General features: G+C 45.0%; 1 protein-coding gene across 5 annotated transcripts in view; it reads left to right on the top strand.

Annotated features, from left to right (window-relative positions):
* Positions 1–24,227, top strand: part of atp10a (ATPase phospholipid transporting 10A) — a 393,032-nt gene that overhangs the window by 348,179 nt on the left and 20,626 nt on the right. For all 5 annotated transcript variants that reach the window (XM_063054502.1, XM_063054499.1, XM_063054501.1 and 2 more), the window contains 2 exons: positions 11,620–11,804; positions 21,004–21,334. In XM_063054502.1, coding sequence (XP_062910572.1) covers positions 11,620–11,804; positions 21,004–21,334 — 516 coding nt within the window. The remainder of the gene's footprint in view (positions 1–11,619; positions 11,805–21,003; positions 21,335–24,227) is intronic.

Raw genomic sequence — 24,227 nt, 5'->3', positions numbered from 1 at the left:
GGACAACGTGGGGGAGAGAGAGAGATAGAACAGGAACAACTGATCATTCAGATACGGCTTCACTCACAGACCGGCGAGATTGCTCACAAGCAACTTTTGGGCGGGTCCTTGGTGATGTCACCTGAGGTCACCGACTGTGACCCCTCCTCCAGATGCGGTCGATCCTCTGCAGTGAACCCGGCACCCAGGCAAGGGCGGACACACACCGGGTTCCCGCTGATCGTACCTTTCCACCCTGGTCGTTGTCTGATACTTCTCACCCACTCGTGAGAGGCGCACCGCTTCCAGGGTCTCATTACCTCGGGTGGCGTGTGTCCTGCCTTAGCAAACCGGTCCCTTTTTATCCCCCTGCTGGGGCATCGCCTGTCCACCACTTCAAACAGTTCAGGGTTCAAAGGGGGAGCCGCTCCAGACAGCTCTCTCTCCCCCGTTCCTTCATTATCCATCTCCAGACGCTGCTCCATTGTTCCTTATCTCTCCTTCCCCTGAGGGCAGGTGGCAGACCACTTGCTGATGTCACTGATGCTAACCCAGGCCAGCAAACATCTTAATTTTATGTGTATTCTCGTCACACTTCCCCCCTTTAGGGATTTTTTACCAGGAGGTAAAAATTACAAACATGAATACATTATTTGATTCATACACAAATATACATCTTTATCAGCTATTTGGCTAACACAGCGAGTTTGAAGCTGTCCACACCTTGACAGTCATCACATTTTCTGTTCCTTTTACACGTGTTACTAATAATCCCTTAGACCAGGCTCCAACTCAGCAAACTTCATAGTGGCCAAAAACACTGATGAATTGCGACCAATGTAACCTCTCATTTGGTTTTGTCCCGGACCACAACAACAAGGGTCGTCCCATTCCGACTCAATTTTCTCTCGCAAGGGCTTAGTAGGAGGGGGACGGGTATTGACCACAGAGTTATTGCAAAACTTCCTGCAGTACCCCACCATCTCCAAGAGCCTTCTGAGGGCCCTCTTGTCTGTCGGGGTTGGGAGGTCAGCGATAGCCTGCACTGTAGCTTGCATCGCTGCCAGCTGCCCCTGTGTCACCACAATTCCCAGGTAAGTGACCCTCGTGTGGCCGAATTCATTTTTTTCAAGGTTCACTATCAAACTGGCTTCAGACAGCCGTATTAAATTGCCAATTCACACCTCTGTGTTCATCAGCCCTTTAGTCACTGAATTACTCAATATATATGAGTGTTCTTTACTAGGCCGCCCTATTGTAACAGACATCACCCAACGTCCCAGTTCTTTGCATTTCCTCGGGACAATCAAACCCACGGGCGCGAGTCGTTTAATTACTTCTTCTAAAGATTCGCTTTGTTCGGGGATTAAGGGAGAGACCTTATCAGTAGACCTGGCCAAAACAATAGCCTTCTCCCATCTGATTGATCCCATACTAATCTTTTCAAAATGTTTTTTTTCTCTTATCAGGGGGCCCCTAGCTTCATTGATTTCCACGCTAACACCGACTAGGTTTGTTAGCATATCAAAAGCCGGTGACCGTCTCAGTTCGCGTCGGTCATGATCAATAACATTTTTTCCCCTGGGCAGCCGGTAAATCTCTTTCATGATTCCACCAACTGTTTCCTCCAGCACCGCAAAATGTCCACCGGGGGGGTACCTCGTGGGCCATGTTAAAAACCTCATCCCCATAACTCTTTTGCATCACCCCCCACTCCTCATCTGCGGATACTGTCCTTGATTTCCCTTTCTTCCTTAGCACTTCGTCCTCCACACAATAGCCTACTAGTTCCCTTGTTAAAGCTGTGTCAGAGAGAGCTGTCTCTGCCGAAACCATCGGCCCCTCGTCTCGCTCCTGCGTCTGCACAAATTCTTTCCTGGCTACTGCTACGTCCGTCCCAGCTCCCTCACTGCCTCTTATCTCACTACACCCTGTCTCATACAAGGTTGGCAGAAATGTTTCAGCTAAATTTACCACCACGGCTAAATTCACTACCGCAGCCCCATGATGAACCTGTGAGTCCATGGGCGGGGCCTCAATGCTGGCAGGCTGACCTGTCAATCTCACGACTGGGAACACGATTCCCCCGGCGATGTCATTACCGAGCAAGACTTCCACGTCTTTCATCGGTAATTCGGACCTCACCCCGATCGTGACTAGTCCAGAGACCAGGTTGCTTTGTAAGTGTATCTGGTGCAAAGGGACTGACTCTGTCCCTTCCCCAACACCTTTGACCTCTACCTCCCCAGTCTGGATCTCTGAGCTAAACTCTAATACACTCTTCAGTATTAGTGACTGACACGCTCCCGTGTCTCTCCAGATCCGCACTGGAACTGGTTTTAACCCCTCCTTCACTGACACCAATCCGGCCGAGATAAACCTCTCGCGCCCTTCCTGGACTTTTTCAGACCTGTCTTTCCCTAGCGGTTCGCTTAACAGCTCAATACAGCCATTCAAAATTTCCGCTTTTCCTTTCCCCGTCTCCTTCCTTGGGGCAAAGCACCTGGACGCAAAGTGTCCGACTTTCCCACAATTATAACAGACGACCCCAGGAGACTTCCTACCAGACTGCTCCCGGTCTACCTTATCCTTTTCACTAGTCCCCGGCCTACTTTCTGACTTTTCCGGCGGACTCTCCCCGCCGTCCTGACTACCCTTCTGGTAGCCTTTACTCGGGGCAAACTTCATTTTATGCGTCAACGCATACTCATCCGCTAACTTAGCAGTTGCGGCTAACGTGGCTGCCCCTTTCTCATCGAGGTAGGGTCTCATACCCTCAGGGACACAACCTTTAAACTGCTCAATCAGAATCAGCTGCAGCAGTCTGTCATAATCCCCCTCTACCCCTTTCAAGGCGCACCAACGCTCACAATATGTCTGCATCTCACGGGCAAACTCCAAATACGTGTGGTCCCACTGCTTCCTCGCATTCCGGAACCTCTGCCGGTATGCCTCCGGGACCAACTCATAAATCCTGAGGATGGCCTCTTTCACCACCTCATACCTCTGAGCATCTTCCGCGGACAAAGCTGAGTAAGCTTCTTGGGCCTTCCCTTTCAGTACACTCTGAAGTAAAACAACCCACTTATCCCTCGGCCAGTCCTGACTTATAGCCACTTTTTCGAAGTGGAGGAAGTACCGATCCACGTCGGTATCGTCAAATGGGGGAACCAGCCTAACCTCCTGGGTCGCCCGGAACCCTCCACCTTGGTTCGGCACGAGCCCCTGCTCGGCCCTTATCTTTAACTTCTCCAGCTCAAATTCCCTTTCCCTCTGTTTCCCTCTCTCTTCTCGCTCCCACTGCCTCTCTTTCTCCTCTCTCTCTAACTGTCTTTCTCTCTCTTTCTCTTTCTCCCGCCTTTCTAACTGCTTCTCTTCGTGTTCTAACTGCCGTACCCGGAACTCGTGCTCGAGTCTCAGTTTTTCAAGCTGTACCTGTACTGCGTCTCCAGCAGGTTTTTCAATAGACACCACCCCCAGCTCACCTTGGGGAAACACACCTTTAGATACATAGTGCTCTACAATAGCTCTGTGTATCTCCTCTCTCCTCATTGTCAACTTCACCTTAGCAAGATTCAACCGTTTGGCCACAGCTATCAATTCCGATTTCCTGGCATCCTCTAATGCCTCCAAGGTCGGCGCCTTTATAAATTCCTCAGCCTCCATTTCTGCTGTTTGTCTTTTCTTTCTTTCAGGAATTTTAACCCAATCAATTTACTCCGTCCCAAATTTAGCGTTCAAAATCGCGGACGAGAACCCCACTTATGTTACGTACCCCGTAACTGGGTTGCCAAACCAGCAGAAATGGATCACTCAGTTGGAGTCTGGAGTACTGGAACTAAGAAAGTTTTATTAAAGAAACAAGCAACACAGTAATCGAAAGGATAATAAATGCAACAGTTCAGCGATGATAAACACACATGTGCACAGAATTAAGATAACAGCATCAATCAAGCTCTATCGTTGTCTAGGGGTAAATGACCAAATTTAAAAGTGACTCAAAGTTCAGTCCAGTTTAGTAGTTCAGTTCGCAGTAATCGTTGCCATGGATGGACAACGTGGGGGAAGAGAGAGATAGAACAGGAACAACTGATCATTCAGACACGGCTTCACTCACAGACCGGCGAGATTGCTCACAAACAGCTTTTGGGCAGGTCCTTGGTGATGTCACCTGAGGTCACCGACTGTGACCCCTCCTCCAGATGCGGTCGATCCTCTGCAGTGAACCCGGCACCCAGGCAAGGGCGGACACACACCGGGTTCCCGCTGATCGTACCTTTCTACCCTGGTCGTTGTCTGGTACTTCTCACCCACTCGTGAGAGGCGCACCGCTTCCAGGGTCTCGTTACCTCGGGTGGCGTGTGTCCTGCCTTAGCAAACCGGTCCCTTTTTATCCCCCTGCTGGGGTATCGCCTGTCCATACTTCAAACAGTTCAAGGTTCAAAAGGGGGAGCCGCTCCAGACAGCTCTCTCTCTCCCCCGTCCCTTCATTACACATCTCCAGACGCTGCTCCATTGTTCCTTATCTCTCCTTCCCCTGAGGGCAGGTGGCAGACCACTTGCTGATGTCACTGATGTTAACCCAGGCCAGCAAACATCTTAATTTTATGTGTATTCTCGTCACAACTCCATCTTGGGTACTAGCCTGTGTAGTATCCAGGACATCATCAAGGAGCGGTGCCTCAGGAAGGCAGGGTCCGTCATTAAGAACCCCCACTACCCAAGACATTACCCCTTCTCATTGTTATTATCGGGAAAGGGGTACAGAAGCCTGAAGGCACACACTCAGCGATTCAGGAACAACTTCTTCCCCTCTGCCATCCGATTCCTAAATGGACATTGAACCTATGAACACTACCACTCTACTTTTTAAAAATTTATTTCCTGTTTTTACACTACATATTTTAACTTAATTATTTAATATACATATATAAATTTACTGTAATTCCGTTTTTTTTCTATATCATGTTTTGAATGGTACTACTGCTGCAAAGTTAACAAATTTCATGACGTATGCCGGTGATTTTAAACCTGATTCGGATTCTCATAGCGATGCAACAGACTCTCACTTATTCAGAGTATAGTTTTGCTTCTTTAGAATAGTTTTTAGTCACCCATTGACCATTCATTAAAACCTTGTTTATATTTTTCCAAGGTAGAGCATCTATGAATGGTTCATAAATAGTGATAATAATCATAAATACAAAAAGGGAATCGAAACGGCTGACTACATTGGAAAGATAGACATGCTCAATTGGACAACAGATATGTGGCTGAATTGAAGAGATTGTCTGTTCAGTGATAGACTTGATGCACTGAGAGATTGTTTAGTTTGTACAATCTTACAAGAAAGCATTCAAAAATGGCTCCTAACAGAAGCACAAGTCACATTTAAAATAGCAGTTAAAATTGCTGTATCAGTGGAAACCTCAGTCAGAGATGCAATTGAGTTGCAGTCAGGAATGAAAATGAGCATGAACAAAATTGCAATATCTAAACAGAAACCTGCCTGGTCAAACAAATTGTGTTACCATTGTGGTATGGGCCCACATACACCAGACCAATGAAGATTTAAAGGTGAAACATACAGAAAATGCTACGAAGTAGGACACATAATAAGAACATGTTGGGCAGACATAAATAAATGGACTGCATAGGGAAGAGATAAAGATAAAAATCAAGTTGCAGTTTCAAGAAGAGCACTAATCTGCCTACTGCTGATAAATCTCTGATAATGACCGGAGTGACATAGGACTGAGTAGACTTGAGATTTAAAATGTGAAAAGTAACAGGAGACAAGCAATATGGCTTACACCAGAGGTGAATGACAAATTAATTAAAATGGAACTGGACACTGGTCTGACTGTTCCAGTCATTCCACAAAATTAGTTTGGGCAGCATTTCAAAGATAAGTGAAGCCTGCCAATTAAGAACTTATACTGGAGAAAAGGTAACTCCTGTGGGAGTGATATTCATGACAATGAAATATAACAACCAACAACCAATATTGGGCTTGTATGTGGTAAAAACAGGAGGGCCAGCATTGTGGGGTTGTGATTGGCTGAGACAACTACAGCTTCATTGGTGATCCATCCAGCATTTACAAGCCACATCCCTGCAAAAGAGAGTCACCTACAAGCGAATTAGGAAAAGTACTGGATGATGCCACAGCAGTGTTCAAGGATGGAATTGAAAACTCAAACATATCAAGTGTTAAATGAAAATGCCACACCCAAGTTTTACAAAGCCCATCAAGTTCCTTATATCATCCATGATAAAGTAGCCGGTGAGCTAGATCGCATGGAGGCTGAAGGAATTCTTTCCAAGATTGAGCAGAGCCCATGGGCAATGTCACTAGTCCCAGTAGCCAAGAAGAATGGGTCTGTCAGGATCTGTGGTGATTTTAAGGTCACCATCATTCCAGTAGTGAAAATAGGTCAAAACTGTCTACCCAGAAGATAGGATATTGTTTCAAACCTTTCTGGAGGAAAACACGGCAAGCAAAGATTGCCTAGCCGAGGCGTACCTACAGATAGAAATGGAAGAAGAGTCCAAAGTGTTCCTCACCATAAGCATTCACAAAGGGCTTTATCACTATAATAGGCTTATTTTTGAGGAGTATCATCTGCACCTGCTTGCTGGCAGAAACCTATGGACCAGGTACTGTAGGGCCGCCCAGGTACTCAGTGTCATCTGGATGGCATCATTGTTACTGGTAAGAATGACAAGGGACATCTCCAAAATCTCAAGACAGTGTTATAAAATAAAAGATTATGGGCTCAGAGCATGATGCAACGAGTATGAATTCTTTAAACCAAGCAACTCTTCCTGTGGTCACACCACTTCCACACAAGCATTACGCAAGCATGCTGAGAAAGTTCAAGCAGTGGTGGATGTCGCAAGCCAAAGGACGCTGTGGTCTTTTACTATAACAGGTTCCTGCCAAACTTGGGTTCTGTGCTCCACCCTTTGAATTCATTACTACAGATCGGGAAGAAATTGCAATGAACAAAGCACTGTGAGGTGGCTTTCAAAAAGGTAAAGGAGTTGGTGATGTCAGACACTGTGCTTGCACATTATGATCCACATGGTTCAATGAAGCTTGCCAGGAATGCCTCTCCAGGTGTAGGTGTAGGTGTAGTCATGTCACATGTTATGAATGATAGAAGTGAACATCCCAGAGACTTGGCATCATGTTCCCTTACTGCTGCAGAGATAAGTTACACAGAGGTTGACAGTCTGCTTTGGGATGTAAAACATTTCAGCCTGTACTTGTATGGGAGAGTGTTTAACCCTCATTATTGATCATCAACCACTGGTGTCCATTTTCAATCCACAGAAGGGTGTTTCACTAACAGCAGCAGCAGAAAAGCAGAGATGAGCTCTTTTTCTTGGAGGACACAATGGCACAATCGAATTCAAGAGGAAAACTAATCATGGCAATGCTGATGAATTTTCCTGTTTACACTTGGACAAGGAAATACCTGAAAAAATTTACAAAAGAGGACACTCTTCTTGGACGTATTCTTCTTAATGCAATTCAAAAGTCTCTCCTATTATGGCGGAGATGATCCAGAAGGGAAACCAGAAAAGACCCCACACTGTCTCAGGTCTACATGGCCACCAAAATGGCTAGAACGCCACTGTGCAGCGGAAACTCCAGTTACCCCATTTTTACCAGCACCAGAATGAACTTGCTCTTAATGGAGGTTACCTTATGTGGGGGCTGAGAGCTGTTGAACTATATAAGCTGATAGCTAAAGTGTTGGAGGAGCTACATACCAGTCATCTAGGCATGACATGAAAGTGTTGGCTTGAAGCTTTGTCTGGTGGCCTGGGATAGATCATCGAATCGAGCAGCTTGCCATGCACTGTTCAGGATGCAAGACATCCAGAATTAAAGTGTCCAGAGCTGTGAGAACCACTTGCTGCAGACCCAGAGTCGACACCTACAACCACCACGGGGGAGACCCCAGAATCTGAGATTGTTTCACAGCCACAAGTCTCACCTGCCAAGCAGAGTGACCTACCTCCCATGTCAGGAAAAATGTTATTCCACGAAAGCAATATGCTACATATTGAGTTGTAATGCATTCTTGCATTCTATATTGAGTTGGAGTTTATAGCTAGGCTGGGAAGAGTGTTATGTATTTAATATTCCAGTAATATTTAAGTAATATTGTAAATATGTTGTTTGATTAAACATTCCTTGTTGTGGACCTAACTCATTACGGGTTATATGCAAAAGTACGTGAATGGCATGTGTCATTACGTCCCCATGTCATATATGTGTGTGCCCCCGCTTAGTGTAAAAATGAAACTAAGGCATACACTCTCCCAGTTTTTTTTTCAATTAGTTTTATATTTTGGAGTACAAAACATAACATGCAGAGCAAGAAGAGATACCGAGGAGCAGATTAGGAGGCAGATTTTGGAGAGGTGCAAAAATAACAGGTTTGTTATCATGGGTGACTTTAACTTCCCTAATATTGATTGGCACCTGATTAGTTCCAATGGTTTAGACAGGGCAGAGTTTGTTAAGTGTGTCCAGGACGGATTCCTGTCGCAGTATGTTGTCAGACCAGCTGGGGGAATACCATACTAGAGCCAGTATTATGTAATGAACCAGGTCAGGTCACAGATCTCTCAGTGGGTGAGCATCTGGGGGACAGTGACTACTGCTCCCTGGCCTTTAGCATTATCATGGAAAAGGATAGAATCAGAGAGGGCAGGAAAATTTTTAATTGGGGAAGGGCAAATTATGAGGCTATAAGGCTAGAACTTGCGGGTATGAATTGGGATGATGTTTTTGCAGAGAAATGTACTACGGACATGTGATCGATGTTTAGAGATCTCTTGCAGGGTGTTAGGGATAAATTTGTCCTGATGAGGAAGATAAAGAATAATATGGTGAAGGAACCATGGGTGAAAGTGAGGTGGAAAACCTAGTTAGGTGGAAGAAGGCAGCATACATGAGGTTTAGGAAGCAAGGATTAGATGGGTCTATTGAGGGATATAGGGTAGCAAGAAAGGAGCTTAAGAAGGGGGCATGAGAAGGCCTTGGTGAGTAGGGTAAAGGAAAACCCCAAGGCATTCTTCAATTATGTGAAGAACAAAAGGATGACAGGAGTGAAGATAGGACTGATTAGAGATAAAGGTGGGAAGATGTGCCTGGAGGCTGTGGATGTGAGCGAGGTCCTCAATGAATACTTCTCTTCGGTATTCACCAATGAGAAGGAACTTGATGATGGTGAGGACAATATGAGTGAGGTAGATGTTCTGGAGCATGTTGATATTAAAGGAGAGAAGACGCTGGAGTTGTTAAAATACATTAGGATGGATAAATCCTTGGGGCCTGACAGAATATTCCCCAGGCTGCTCCACGAGGCGAGGGAAGAGATTCCTGAGACTCTGGCTAGGATCTTTATGTCCTCGTTGTCCACAGGAATGGTACCGGAGGATTGGAGGGAGGCGAATGTTGTCCCCTTGTTCAAAAAAGGTAGTAGGAATAGTCCGGGTAATTATAGACCAGTGAGCCTTACGTCTGTGGTGGGAAAGCTGTTGGAAAAGATTCTTAGAGATAGGATCTGTGGGCATTTAGAGAATCATGGTCTGATCAGGGGGCAGGCAGAGTGGCTTTGTGAAGGGCAGATCATGTCTAACAAGCCTGATAGAGTTCTTTGAGGAGGTGACCAGGCATATAGATGAGGGTAGTGCAGTGGATGTGATCTACATGAATTTTAGTAAGGCATTTGACAAGGTTCCACACGGTAGGCTTATTCAAAAAGTCAGAAGGCATGGGAACCAGGGAACTTTGGCCAGGTGGATTCAGAATTGGCTTGCCTGCAGAAAGCAGAGGGTCGTGGTGGAGGGAGTACAATTGGATGGGAGGGTTGTGACTAGTGGTGTCCCACAAGGATCGATTCTGGGACCACTGCTTTTCGTAATTTTTATTAACGACCTGGATGTGAGGATAGAAGGGTGGGTTGGCAAGTTTGCAGATGACACAAAGGTTGGTGGTGTTGTGGATAGTGTAGAGGATTGTCGAAGATTGCAGAGAGACATCGATAAGATGCAGAAGTGAGCTGAGAGGTGGCAGATGGAGTTCAACCTGGAGAAGTGTGAGGTGGTGCAGTTTGGAAGGACAAACTCCAAGGCAAAGTACAAAGTAAATGGCAGGATACTTAGTAGTGTGGAGGAGCAGAGGGATCTGGGGGTACATGTCCACAGATCCCTGATAGTTGTCTCACAGGTAGATAGGGTAGTTAAGAAAGCTTATGGGGTTTTAGCTTTCATAAGTCAAGGGATAGAGTTTAAGAGTCACGAGGTAATGATGCAGCTCTATAAAACTCTGGTTAGGCCACACTTGGAGTACTGTGTCCAGTTCTGGTCACCTCACTACAGGAAGGATGTGGAAGCATTGGAAAGGGTACAGAGGAGATTTACCAGGATGTTGCCTGGTTTGGAGAGTATGCATTATGATCAGAGATTAAGGGAGCTAGGGCTTTACTCTTTGGAGAGAAGGAGGATGAGAGGAGACATGATAGAGGTATACAAGATATTAAGAGGAATAGATAGAGTGGACAGCCAGCACCTCTTCCCCAGGGCACCACTGCTCAGTATAAGAGGACATGGCTTTAAGGTAAGGGGTGGGAAGTTCAAGGGGGATATTAGAGGAAGGTTTTTTACTCAGAGAGTGGTTGGTGTGTGTAATGCACTGCCTGAGTCAGTGGTGGAGGCAGATACACTAGTGAAGTTTAAGAGACTACTAGACAGGTATATGGAGGAATTTCAGATGGGGGGCTATATGGGAGGCAGGGTTTGAGGGTCGGCACAACATTGTGGGCTGAAGGGCCTGTACTGTGCTGTACTATTCTATGTTCTATAAGAACAACAATGGAGCAACAGTATTAAACTTTTTACTGAGTCATGTTAGTAACGGTACACACAGTGCAACTCATAGTGCGGGAGCTATGAACTGGGCCCTCCAAAAACCTTTCCAAAGTATCCTTCACTGGTCCTATTACATATATGCGGAGCAAGAACGAAAATGGGGCAGTAGGTTGAAACGCTTTTATTGAATCATGTTAGCCAGTGCATACCCTGGGCAACGTGCAGTGTGAGAACTGTGAACCAGGCTTGCTGAGACAGAAATACATGCGCACTCGAAAGCCCACGCCCAAAAGAGAGTGTCTCCCGTGCACGGGAGGCCCAGTCGATCCACTGTGAGATCAATCGGCTGCATGTACACTTGCCACATTTTTATAATCGATTCAATACGGTTCATCACTCCTCCCTAGAGACGGGAGCCTCAGAGGAAGGGAACATGTGAGATAAATGGAAAGTTATTAAATATCTGTCCTGCTCAGTGCTGGTCAATTGTTTGCAGGTGCTCTTGCCACCATCTCGCAGTGAATTCGATACAGTTCAGGCTCATCTGTAAATAGTGCGAAGTGATACACGCAGTCACTTAATAGATAGAATACCTCTGAGATACTTCACTGCAGTGGACAGCTTTGATGGGATACCTGGTCTACTCTTGTCTCTTAGTTCCCTCTTTTCACAGAATGGAATGAGTCCTTTTGTGCTTCTCTTATACTGGAAGTCATTTCACTCCCGTGTCATGCTTTGTCTACTCAGGGGCCACAGGCATTGAGGACCGCTTGCAGGAGGGCGTTCCGGAAACGATAGCGAATCTGCGAAAAGCTGCCTTGCAAATATGGGTGCTGACTGGAGACAAACAGGAAACTGCGATCAATATTGCGTACTCTTGCAAACTCCTTGGTCAAGATGAAGAGCTCCTCACCATGAATGCTGAATCTCAGGTGAGCGTGCAAAATTTCCACTTCCGACCCATTGTTACTTTTACTAAAATAGAATTATAGAAGGTCAGGTTAGATTAGGTTCACTTTATTTGTCTTGTGTAGGTCAAAACATGCAGTGAAGTCTGTCACTTGCGTCAAATCAAATCAGCTAGGATTGTGCTGGGGCAGCCCACAGGTGTTGCCAGGTTTCTGGCACCAGCAACTGCATGCCCACAACTTACTAACCCTAACCCGTACGTCCTTGGAATGTGGGAGAAAACCAGAGCCCCCAGAGGAACCCTGTGCGGTTTCTGGGAGAACGTACAAACTCCATAGAGACAGCTGCCGGAATCGAACCCCAGTCAGCGACCGCTGCCGCTGTAAAGTGTTCGTGCTAACCACTACGTAACCTTGCTGCAATTAGGCCATTCAGCCCATCATCCCCGGTGTTGCTCCTACCAGCTGCAGCTCCAACACTTATGCCTTGCAAATTTGGGAATTTCTGCCCACTACGTATTTATTTAAATTCATTTTGAAGGGAATAACGAAGCCTACCTTCATAACACAGTTCTGACCACGATTCTAACCACGCACTGCAGGAAATGTTTTCCTTATATTGCTCTTATTCATTTCATGTTTATTTGATACTGCAACCTCGAGTCTTCCTCCAAAGTGCCTTCCACTGTCCATTCTATCCAGAATCCTTAGCATTTTACATTAGTTCTTATCACTCCTGACATTGCCCTTTCCTTTTCTTTTTGATATCCTAACTGGTGGGCAGCACGGTAGCATAGCAGTAAACCTAATGCTATATAGCACCAACAATTGGAAGGTTAGGGATTCAGTTCCCACAGGAACTTGTATCTTCTCCCCCTGACTACAAGGGGTTTCCTGACAGGTCACTGGTCTGAGTGCTACTGGTACCATGTAACCCAGTACTACCTGTCGCATGGTCGGGTGGTCGGCGACTAAACCGGCTCCCCCACCAGGCTTGCCTGGTGAGGAGGGTGGCTAGACACCCTGCAGGACGAAAAACAAACCTGTCAAAGGGTGGATGAACCCTCTCGTAGGGTCAACGGCCATCTAGCAAACACGTGCCGTTAAGCGCGGAAAGGGCATCCCTCGCATCGAAGCTTGGTCTGGCCATTCCCTGCAACAGAGCTTCCCCCAGCCGTCTTGGACCCCACCATGTTGCTGGATCCAGGAGGGGATGTCGAGAGGGTGGGTCTGGACCTGTGCAACCCCCTACTCACCTAAAATCCACTCATGCACACGCTGTTCCTTTCTGAGGAGTGAGGTATTACGCACATATCAAACCCCACTAACTGAAAGGAACCATCATCATCCTACGGGATGGATAGCCAGAGAGAGAGAGACAGGTGTTTCCTCCCACATTCCAAAAGATAGGGTTAGTAAGTTGTAGACAAGCTCTGTTGGCGCCAGAAGTATGGCGACACTGCGAGCTGCCCTCGGCACTTCCTCAGATTGTGTTGGTCGTTAATGCAAAATGACATATTCCACCGTATGCTTTGATGTTTCAACGTAGATGTGACAAATAAAGCTAATGTAATTGCCTCCTCCGCACATCCCCACCTTCAATCTCCAACTTATTTATTCTCCCGTTTGATTCTAACCTCAGGTTCCCACCTGACAGTATGATCATATTTATCTCTCGATTGAAAACTAGTACTTGAAAATAAAACAATATTCCTCAAACAAAAGTTACTGAAAATGTGTCGCTGGTCAGGTTTGATTTTCTTGTCTACATAGTTTAGCACCTTAGAGTTTCTATTTCAGTATCTCTTTTAAGAGCAGTAATAGCATTTTCACGACAAGTAGGGAAAATATATTCACATTGAGCCAGCTGTGAAGGTAGAATTAAAACCAGTAAATTTTAGAACTATGCAGCAAGTCAAACAGCATGAATGCAGAAAGAAGCAGATTGAAAGTTAGAGTATCCTTCTGTATTAATTTACCTTTCCAGCTTTTGTGTAGATCGAAAACCAGGCAGATTGTTCGTGATGCACTTAACATAACTTTCAGTTTTAAAATTCATGGGAGAGCCAGTATTGCAAGTGAAGAATCGAATGGTTTCACTTAGCCCAAAAGCTAACTCACACTGAGGCAGTTTGCAAATGCAGATGAAGCAAGAATAATTGGGGAGCATCTGTTAGTTTGAGCAGATGTCAGCTGTGTGTGCTGTTGCATAGCAGCTCTTTCAAAGCACTGCGCTGCTGAACTTAACAGTGTGCAGATAAATCCACTGAGTGTTATTCCAAGGAGCTGATGCTGATCCATAAACTCCCACAAAGGCACAGTGGAATGCTTTAACCAGTTTTAATTTTTTCACCTTTGGCATATACATCAGATCATTTAGCGAATAACTATTAGATACAAGACAAGATTTATGAACATGTGGCCAAGACTAGAGGGCCTGAGTTACCGGGAGAGATTGGCCAGGCTAAGTCTCTATTCCCTGGAACATGGGGGAAATTGGGGTGATCTTCCGGAAATATTTAAAATTTTGGAAGGCATATATCAAGCAGACAAAAAAAAACCACCTTTTCCTCAGAGTAGGGAAGTCCAAAACTAGCAGGTGTAGGCTTAGGGTGAGAGGGAAAGATTTAAATGGGACCTGAGGGGCAACCTGTTCATGAAAAGGGTGGTGAGTATACGGAATGAGCTGCCAGAGAAAGTGGTTGAGGCAGATAGAATAGTATCAGTTAAGAAGCACTTGGATAGGTTGATGGATGGGGCATGGCTTAGTGGTATGTGGGCCGAATACAAGAAATTGGACTAGCATGGTGGGCACTATGGTTGACCTGGACTCCTCAGGCTGAAGGGCCTGTATCCATGCTGTATTACTCTATTATTATACAAAGGAACAGAAACGAAGGAGAGAGAATTGGCTGTGTTTGCCTCAAGACTGCAATTGTGTTGAGAACTAATTATCTTCTTTCTGAAGACGGTGAAATAGATCAACTTGGGTATGGAAAAGCACTTTTTGATGGAACTTTGGCACTGCTGGGTATTGCAGAATTTTTAACACATCCTCGATTGTCCTTGATAAATACAAAAGATGCTGCAAACCTTGAGCAATACATGCAAAATGCTGGAGAAACTCAGCAGGTCAGGTAGCATTTATAGAGTGAAATGCTTCGAGCTGATCAATGAGTCAACGTTTCGAGCCGAAACCCTTCTTCGGGACTGGAAAGGAAGGGGTAAGGGAAGGAGTAAAAGCTGACAGGTGATAGGTAAAGCCAGGTGAGGGGGAAGGGGGGAATGAAGTAAGAAACTGCGAGGGGATAGGTGAAAGAATTAAAGGGCTGAGGAAGAAAGAATTTGATAGGAGAGGAGAATGGACCATGGAAGAAGAGAAGGAGGAGGGGCTCCGGGGGAGGTGATAGACAGATGAAGGGAAGAGAAAGGGTAAGAGAGTAGCCAGAATGGGGAAATGGTAAAAGAAGAAGGAGAGGGGGAGAAATTACCAGATGTTACTGGAATTTCCCTTGACCTGAATTGCTAGGACATCAGGATAGTAAATTCCTGTATAGTATTTGTGAACCATGAACACAAGAGATTCTGCAGATGCTGGAAATCCAGAGTAACACATCAGCTCAGGCAGTATCTGTGGAAAGGAATAAACCCCCAATCGATGTTTCGGGCAGAGACCCTTCATCAGGACTGGAAACAAAGGGGGAAGAAGTCAGAATAAGGTTGGGGGTGGAGGAAGGAGTACATTGTGGCAGGTGATAGGTGAAACTGGATGAGGGAGAAGTCAGGTGGGTGGGGAGGGGGGATGAAGTAAGAAACTGGGAGGGGATATGTAGAAGAGGTAAAGGGCTGAAGGAGAAGGAATCCGATAAGAAAGGAGGGTGGACCATGAAAGAAAGGGAACGAGGAAGGGCACTAGGGGAGGTAACGGGCAGTTGAGGAGAAGACAAAGGGTAAGGGGGTAACCGGAATGGGGGATGGAAAAAGAAAGAAGGGAGAAGAGGAGAAAATACCAGTTGTTACCGGAATTGCTAGGCCATCGGTTTAACTTTGGGATTGCGTGTGCACCAGAGGAGGCAAGGAGAGCATACACCTGGGCAGTGTTGGTGACTCATAAACACAAAAGATCCTGCAGATGCTGGAAATCCAAAGGAGACACACAAAATGCTGGAGGAACTCAGCAAGTCAAGCAGTACCTATGGAAATGGATAAACAGCCAACGTTTCAGGCCAAGACCCTTCATCCAAACCCTGTGAACAGTCCAGTTCATTCTGATGTCAGTTTTCTGATCTCTGTTAATAAATCCTACATCCAGTGTTCCAGCAGAGAAATTCCTTCGGTCCCATTCCCACTCCTTATCCCCCCCGCCCCCCGCCGCCGCAAATTATTCTCTCTCGTGCCCAAAAACTCCCTGTTCATCCTCTTGCCTACATACTGAAAGCCACCATTTTACTTAACAGCCCTTCTTAGGGATAGAGGGGGAAACTGAAGCACCAGGCAAGAATGCGAGGGGGAACTCTGCAGTCAGCACCCAGGGTCAGGATCAAACCGAGGTCCCTGGTGCTTACTGCTGTACCACTGAGTCTCTGTTCTCCCGCTCTATGCTGTAAATACCTATTGACACCAGGACATATGCTACCTGATTGAACCAAGGAGCAGCATATGCATTTTATGTAGTTCTATCCATTTGAGGATTCCTTCAATGTTCAAAGTAAATTTATTTTGGAAGTACAACTACAATTAATAAAACTACATATGCATACATACATACAAACATAAATAATATTGAGAACATGAGTTGTAGAGTCCTTGAAAGTGAGTCCATAGGTTCTGCAAGGTCTCAACCTGAAAGATCGATTATCTCCACCTCCACAAACGCTGAACACTGCAGTTTGTTTTTTTTTTCCTCCAGATTCCAGCATCTGCAGTATCTTCTGTCTCCTCTTTGGACTCTCCTCTGCTGCCCAGTGTCTTTGAGTTTATGAGGATCTGTGATGAGACGGCAGCATCACTGGCTATGGACTACCAGTGGCCTTGGATGTCCAAAGACATTTGTCTGTTGTTAACTGTCTTATGAAACATCCTTCACCGAATGAGTGAAGGGATGACATGCTCCAATCATTTTCAGAGAACAAGCAAACAAGGAAGGATATTTTGAAACCCCAGATGCAGATTTGTGGCCTGCATGTTGGAAAATTCATTGCAAGTGTTTGTAGGTTTTAGGGTGGAGGGGAGGGGAACAGCTGCTTTTGGTGGTTTCTTTCAAAGTCAAACTTAAAGTTAATTTATTATCAAAGTACTACAGTACTGTGCAAAAGTCTTCAGCACGTATATATAGATAGGTTGCCCAAGGCTTTTGCACACTACTGCAGTAACTTTATGTGCTGCACTGTACTGCTGCCACAAAAAAAGCAAATTTCATAACATAAGTGCGTGATGATAAACTTGATTCTGATATGGGTCTCTATTGTGGACTGGGAATGGGAAGGGGGCAGGGAGAGAGGAATCATGGTTGGGAAAAGGGGAATGGAGAGGGAAATGAGTGGGGAAGCACCAGAGAGACATTTTGTAATGAACTAAAACACCAATTGTTTGGAATCAGATGACCTTGCCCAGTGTGTCAGGGCTGGGTGAGTCTGCACCCATGCCAACCCCTGCCCCTGGCACTCCTTCTCTGCCATCTGTCCCACACCTCACCTGTGACACTCCACCCTCGCCATTCCCAACATCCTTTACTTCTGCTGGATTTACAAAGTACTCTCTGCTCCACATTAACAAATAGAGTACTGTGCAAATGACTTAAGCACCCTAGCTATATATATATGTGCCTAAGATATTTGTGCAGTACTGTTTATGTCAGCATTACTACCGTGAGATTCATTCTCTTGCAGGCATTTACAGGAAAATAAGGACTACTATAGAATTTATGTAAAACTATAAATAACAAAGACTGACAAACAACCAACGTACAAAAGAAGGCAAATCGTGCAGATTATTTAAAAAGCAAATAAATAATACTGAAAAAATGTGTTTTAGAGTCCTTGTATAGTTGTGTAATCAGTTCAGCATTGAGGTGCACGACATTATCCACGCCGGTTCAGGAGCCTGATGGTTGTAGGGTAATACCTGTTTCTGAACCTGGTTGTGTGGGACATGAGGCTTCCGCACTTCCTGCACAACTCCAGCAACAAGAAAAGAGCATGGTCTGAATGATGGGGCTCCTTGATAATGGATGCTGCTTTCTTACTGCAGCGGTCCTTGTAAATGTGCTCAAAGGGCTCTGCCTGTGATGCATTGGGCTGTGTCCACTATTTCTTCTAGACCCTCCAATCGTGGGAATTGGTGTTCCCATACCAGGCCATGATTCAGCCAGTCAGGATACTCTCCAATACGCATCTATGGAAGTTTGTCAAACCTTTAGGTGACATGCCAAATCAACCAAACTTCTGAGAAAGTAGAGGCACTGGTGTCTCTGATGTAACCATCATATTTATCCTCTTGCAGACTCCAGCAAGGTTTTGGCTTTGAGTCTGTAGTTGGTGGATTGAGGTTTGTGACTGAGGCTTGGACTGTATTCAAAGTATTGATGAAAATGCATGGATACCCAAGAAGAATTAGTGAAGGATGTTTGAAAATAGTTGAGAGAAGCTCTGGGCCTGCTTCCATGCTGTGTATCTCTGCATTGGTCAGATTGCCTGGTTAGATGGTGGTGGCGTGGGGCTGTGTGATATTAGTTCTTCTGTTCTGTGCAGAGGTCTCCTTCCTGCTTTGTTGTCCATCCTTACAACAAGTTGACATCCGAGAATGCAGGCTCAGCAGCTGTAGTTGCCTACAAAGCAGGTTTCCGGCGCAGTCGTTGTACAAAAATTCCCATTATACATTTCTTTCGCAAGTTGGTCACATTGGTCACAGAGACCTGGTCCTCTTTCCTGAGCTTTTTGTTCTGAAAAAATATGTACCACAAGGCTCAAGGACAGCTTCACCCTCACTGTTATGGGACTCTTGAATGGACCTTTTGTACAATAAAGATGAACTCTTGCTGTCTTAGTTTACCTTGTCATTGTCCTTGAGCTCTGTCTACCTCCACTGACTTTCTTTGTTTCTACAACACTATACTCAGCCTTATTTTATTGTTTTCCCTTTCGTACTACTTCAATATACTTACAGACTGAAGATGAGGTACAAGAATGGTCAGCTTTTGATTTCTCCGCAAATGCAGATTGTGACTTCACATTTGGCGATGAACAAGTTAATGCCTTATGTCTAAAATATCATGATTTTCTAGGTGAAAATACTGCAATAGTTAGACAGTTTAATGATTTCAAATTTTCCGTGCAAGAAGAAATTAAATCCAAACTGATTTCAAACTTTACTCAAATGGTGGCATTTGTATTTCAAAATGAACAGTTTTGCCACCTTGCACAGTTGATGGACATTGGGGGAACCTTTCTTGCGTCTAGTGCGGACAGTGAGCAAGGTTTTAGCCTAATGAATCAACTCAGAAACAAGCTGAGAAGCCGTTTAGGTGAATGTCATTTGGATATGTTAATGAGAATCAAAAGCTGTCAATTGGATGGAAGTTCTATTAGTCTAGATAGAGTTTACAAAGAATGGGTAAATGCCAAAGACAGGAAAGAGAAAAAAATAACTGAGTGACTAAAATATGTATGTTATTTTGTTGTTATTCTGTGCAGTTTTATGTCAAATATTTTGTAAACCTACATAAACTCTGCCATGTGTGCATTCAGTGCGCACATACTTTAGTCACAGGAAAAAAAGTTTGCACAACATAACATTTTTGCACACACTGACTACCAAAAATTAGAAGGAACATTGCTTACGGTGTGTTTAATATCAAGTTCAGCTCAGTTTATTGTCATTCAAATGTACACATGTATACCAGCAAACAAAACAACATTCCGCTGGACCAAGGTGTGCAAAACAGTACATATTGCTCACTTATAAAGTGATATTACCACAAGTAAATTAACAAGTAATAAGGTGCACTTACAAATTAAAAAGTAAACAATATAATGTTACTAGCACTTCATAGGTGATGAGACTTGGCTGGTGGCAGGGAGTTCAGTCTCACAGCCTGGGGGAAGAAGCTGTATCCCATCCTAACAGCTCTTGTCCTAACGCTACGGAACTCCTGTCAGATGGTAGGGAGTCGAAGAGGTTGTTGGACGGATGGGAGGCATCATTGACTATTCTAAGGACTCTGCATACACAGCGCTCCTGATAAATATCTCTGATGGGTGGAAGATGATCCGCTGAGTGTTCCTCACAATCCTTTGCAGACTTGTAGTCAGATGCCCTGCAATTCCCGAACCAGATGGTGCTCCTGTAGCAATTAGTCAGAATGGTGGGTAAGGTGGAACAGCCTCACTCACCTCAATCTCCTCAGTAGATGGAGGCATTACTATGCTTTTTTGAGCAAAGAGGTGCTGTTGACGGACCAGATGAGATCATCCATTATGTACACTCCCAGCAGCTTGGTGTTCGTAACTCTATCCACGGAGGAGCTGTAGATATGCAGTGAGGAGTGGTCAGCCTGCACCTTCTTAAAGTCCTAAAATTTGTATGGTATTCAAAACATTGCTTTTCACTGACTATTATCATGTAAGACAATAATAAGTCAATTACCATTTTCCAGTGGGATTTTTTTTCACAGTTTGGTCACTTTCTTGACAAGTCGGGTGGGAAAGGAAACCAATTTAATCCTGGTTTCTTTCTGTATCGGGGTTAGAGTTATGGAGAAAGTCTGTATGGAGTTTCAATAGTAGAACTAACTGAAATAATCCTGAATTTACTGCTGAAACTAACCAGAGGTACAGAGTGAATACATCAGGGTTGTGACCGGTGTGCGAATCATAAACACAAGAGATTCTGCAAATTCAAAGTAACACACACAGAATGTTGGAGGAACTCAAGTCAGGCAGAATCTATGGAGAGGAATAAAGAATTGAAATTTCGGGCCAAGGCCCTTCATGACCAGAAAGGAAAGGAGAAGTCGCCAGAGTAAGAAGGTGGGGGGAGGGGAGGGAGTACAAGCTGGGACGTGATAGGTGTTGCCAGGTGAGTGGGTGTGGGAGGTGGGATGAAGTGAGAAGCCGGAACGTGATAGGTGGAAAATGTATAGGGCTGTAAAGGAGGGAATCTGCTAGGAGAGGAGAGTGGACTGTGTTACCTGCTTGTTTCTTATGTTAAACTCCATTGTCAACAGGAGGGCTGTGCGGCTTTGCTGGAGCAGTGCTTAAACTACGTGGAATCAAAGAGTCCGCAGAACAATCGCTCACGTGTTATTGCAAATGGTTTGGTTGAGCCTCTGCCTTCAGATGGAACGTCGTCAAGCTCGGCTGCACTGCGACATAACTTCAGCATGGTCATCGATGGGAGGACTCTGACCTTCGCATTGGAGAAAACCCTGGAGGACAGGTTCCTCGCATTAGCCCAAAGATGCAACAACGTACTGTGTTGCCGCTCCACTCCTTTGCAGAAAAGTATGGTCGTCAAACTGGTGCGGGACAAACTAAAAGTAATGACCTTAGCAATAGGTGAGGACGTTTAGCTTTTTGCCTGCAGACTCACTATTTCATTGAGGTCACAGAACAGCTTTTGCTGATGGCTGTGTGTTATTTCAGATGCTCTTGGATGGAATTATGGATTTTTGTTTATTAGGTAAATCAGGGCATCTATTGATGCAGCAAAGTCACACAAAATAAAAATTTAGTCATGATCGTGTTGAATGGTGGAGCAGGTTCAATGAGTCAAATCACCCATTCCAGCTTCTCATTCTTCTCGTTTAAGTATTAAAACAATCACAGAATAAGCTTCTGTTGTACTATTTCCATATGTTTAATGTTAGTCCGATAACAAGGTCAAGTTCATGTGATGACGCTACTGGCTTGGAAGTTACTGATCCAACCCTTCGATTATTCTCACTCATCTATATCCGAAGTTTATTTACTCATGCATTCCTGTAATAGCTACATGCAGGGGGGCTCCATTAGTCTCAGGTTTGAGACTTTACAAGAAGTTAACTTGCCTCTGTAATTTAGTTGGAGTAATTAAATGATTTAACTCACAAGGACAGTCCTGAGCTGGACTAGGCCTGTTGTAGAATTCAATCTCAAGCAAGAGAAAATCTGCAGAGGTTGGAAATCCAAGCAACACACACAAAATGCTGGAGGAGCTCAGCAGGCCGGACAACATCTATGAAAATTATGTTGACATTTCAGGTTGAGACCCTTCATCAGGACCAGAGAAAAAAGATGAGGTCAGAGTAAGAAGGTGGGGGGAGGGGAGGAAGAAATGCAAGGTGGTAGGTGATAGGTGAAACCGGGAGGGAGAGAGGTAAAGTAAAGAGCTGGGAAGTTGATTGGTGAAAGAGAAAAAGAGCTGGAGAAGGGGGAAGCTGATAGCAGAGGGTAGAAGGCCCTGGACCCTGGGAGAAAGAGAAGGGGTAGAAGGAGTACCAGAGGAAGGTCATGGGCGATGAGAGTAAGATGAGAGAGGGAAATAGGGATGGGGAATGGTGAAGGAGAAGAGCAATTACTGGAAGTTCGAGAAATCGATGTTCATGCCATCAGGTTGAAGGCTACCCAGACGGAGTATAAAGTGCTGCTCCTCCAACCTGAGTGTGGCCTCATCTTAGCAGTAGAGGAGGCCATGGACTGACATGTTGGAATGGAAATGGGAAGTGGAATAAAAACGGTGGCCGCTGGGAGATCCCACACTTTCTGTTTTCTGCAGGGATCTCTCCCAGCGTGACTCCCTCCTGGCACTTATCCTTGTGAGCAGAACACCTCCCTGCCCTACACCTCCTCACTCACAAACATTCAGTGCCCCAAACAGTCTTTCCAGGAGAGGTGACACTTCTCCTGTCTGTCTGTTGGGGTCATCTGCTATATCCAGTGCTTGCGGTGGGACCCAATGTAGATTGGGAGACCATTTCGCCGAGCACCTACACTCCATCTGCCAGAAAAAGCAGGATCCCTCAGTGACCACACATTTTAATTCCATATGGGTAGCATCCAACCTGATGGCACGAACATCAATTTCTCGAACTTCTAGTAATTGCCCCTAACCCCACCCTTTCCTTCACCATTTCCCATTCCCATTTCCCTCTCTCACCTTATCACCTTACCTGACCATCACCTCCTCTGGTGGTCCTCCCCTTTCCCTTTCTTTCATGGTCATCTGTCCTCTCCTATCAGATTCCCCCTTCTCCAGCTCTTTATCTCTTTCACCAATCAACTTCCCAGCTCTTTACTGCACCCCTCCTTCTCCCAGTTTCACCCATCACCTACTAACTTGTATTTCTTCCTTATGAACAGAATTACCAAATGTAATTACTCCAACTAAACATGGGGTTAAATGCTAACGTTCTGTAAGTCTCTATATAGTTCACCTTATCTCTGCAACCTCAGTGGGATCAGAGAAATCTGAATATTTGTATTACATCAAGAGCTCAACAAGCTGATGCTAGATCCATACAACTCATTTAGGTTGTCAGATGGTCAGTTTTTCATGTGGTGAAAGTCAGAATTGATACTCTGTTCATCTTCTGCTGCTCTGGATTGTCACTCAGCTCAACTTGAGTATTTTCTGAAGGAAGTTTATCAAGTTGGAATGCTCACTCTGTTTCCACCTCCACAGACACTGTCTGACCAGCTGAGCATCTTCATTTATATTTCAGATATCAATAGTAGAAATTCTATCGCATTAATAGATTTGTAGAAAATCATAATGCCATAAGATATTGGAGCAGAAGTAGGCCATTCAGCCCATCAAGTCAGCTCTGCCATTCAATCATGAGCTTATCCAATTCTTGCAGTCATCCCCACTCCCCTGCTTTCACCCCATACCCTTTGATGTCCTGGCTAATCAAGAACCCTATGTATCTCTGCCTTAGATACACCCAATGACTTGGCCTCCACAGCCGCTCGTGGCAACAAATTCCATAGATTTACCAACCTCTGACTAAAGTAATTTCTCCACATCTCAGTTCTAAAAGGACGTCCTTCAATCCTGAAGTTGTGCCCTCTTGTCCTAGAATCCCCTACCATGGGAAATAACTTTGCCATATCTAATCTATTCAGGCCTTTTAACATTCAGAATATTTTTATGAGATCCCCCCTCATTCTCCTGAACTCCAGTGAATACAGCCAAAAGCTGCCAGAAGTTCCTCATATGGTAACCCTTTCACTCCTGGAATAATTCTCGTGAATTTTCTCTGAACCCTCTCCAATGTCAGTATATCCTTTCTAGTCCAAAACTGCACACAATACTCCAAGTGTGGTCTCACGAGTGCCTTATACAGCCTCAACATCACATCTCCGCTCTTATATTCTGCACCTCTAGAAATGAATGCCAACATTGCATTCAGCTTCTTCACAACCGACTCAACCTGGAGGTTAACCTTTAGGGTATCTTGCACAAGAACTC

The sequence above is a fragment of the Mobula hypostoma genome, chromosome 7 (genome assembly GCF_963921235.1).
Source record: "Mobula hypostoma chromosome 7, sMobHyp1.1, whole genome shotgun sequence".
In the NCBI taxonomy this organism is placed as follows: Eukaryota; Metazoa; Chordata; class Chondrichthyes; order Myliobatiformes; family Myliobatidae; genus Mobula; species Mobula hypostoma.
The sequence above is the reverse complement of the archived record's forward strand: the minus strand, read 5'-3'. Positions and strand labels throughout refer to the sequence as shown.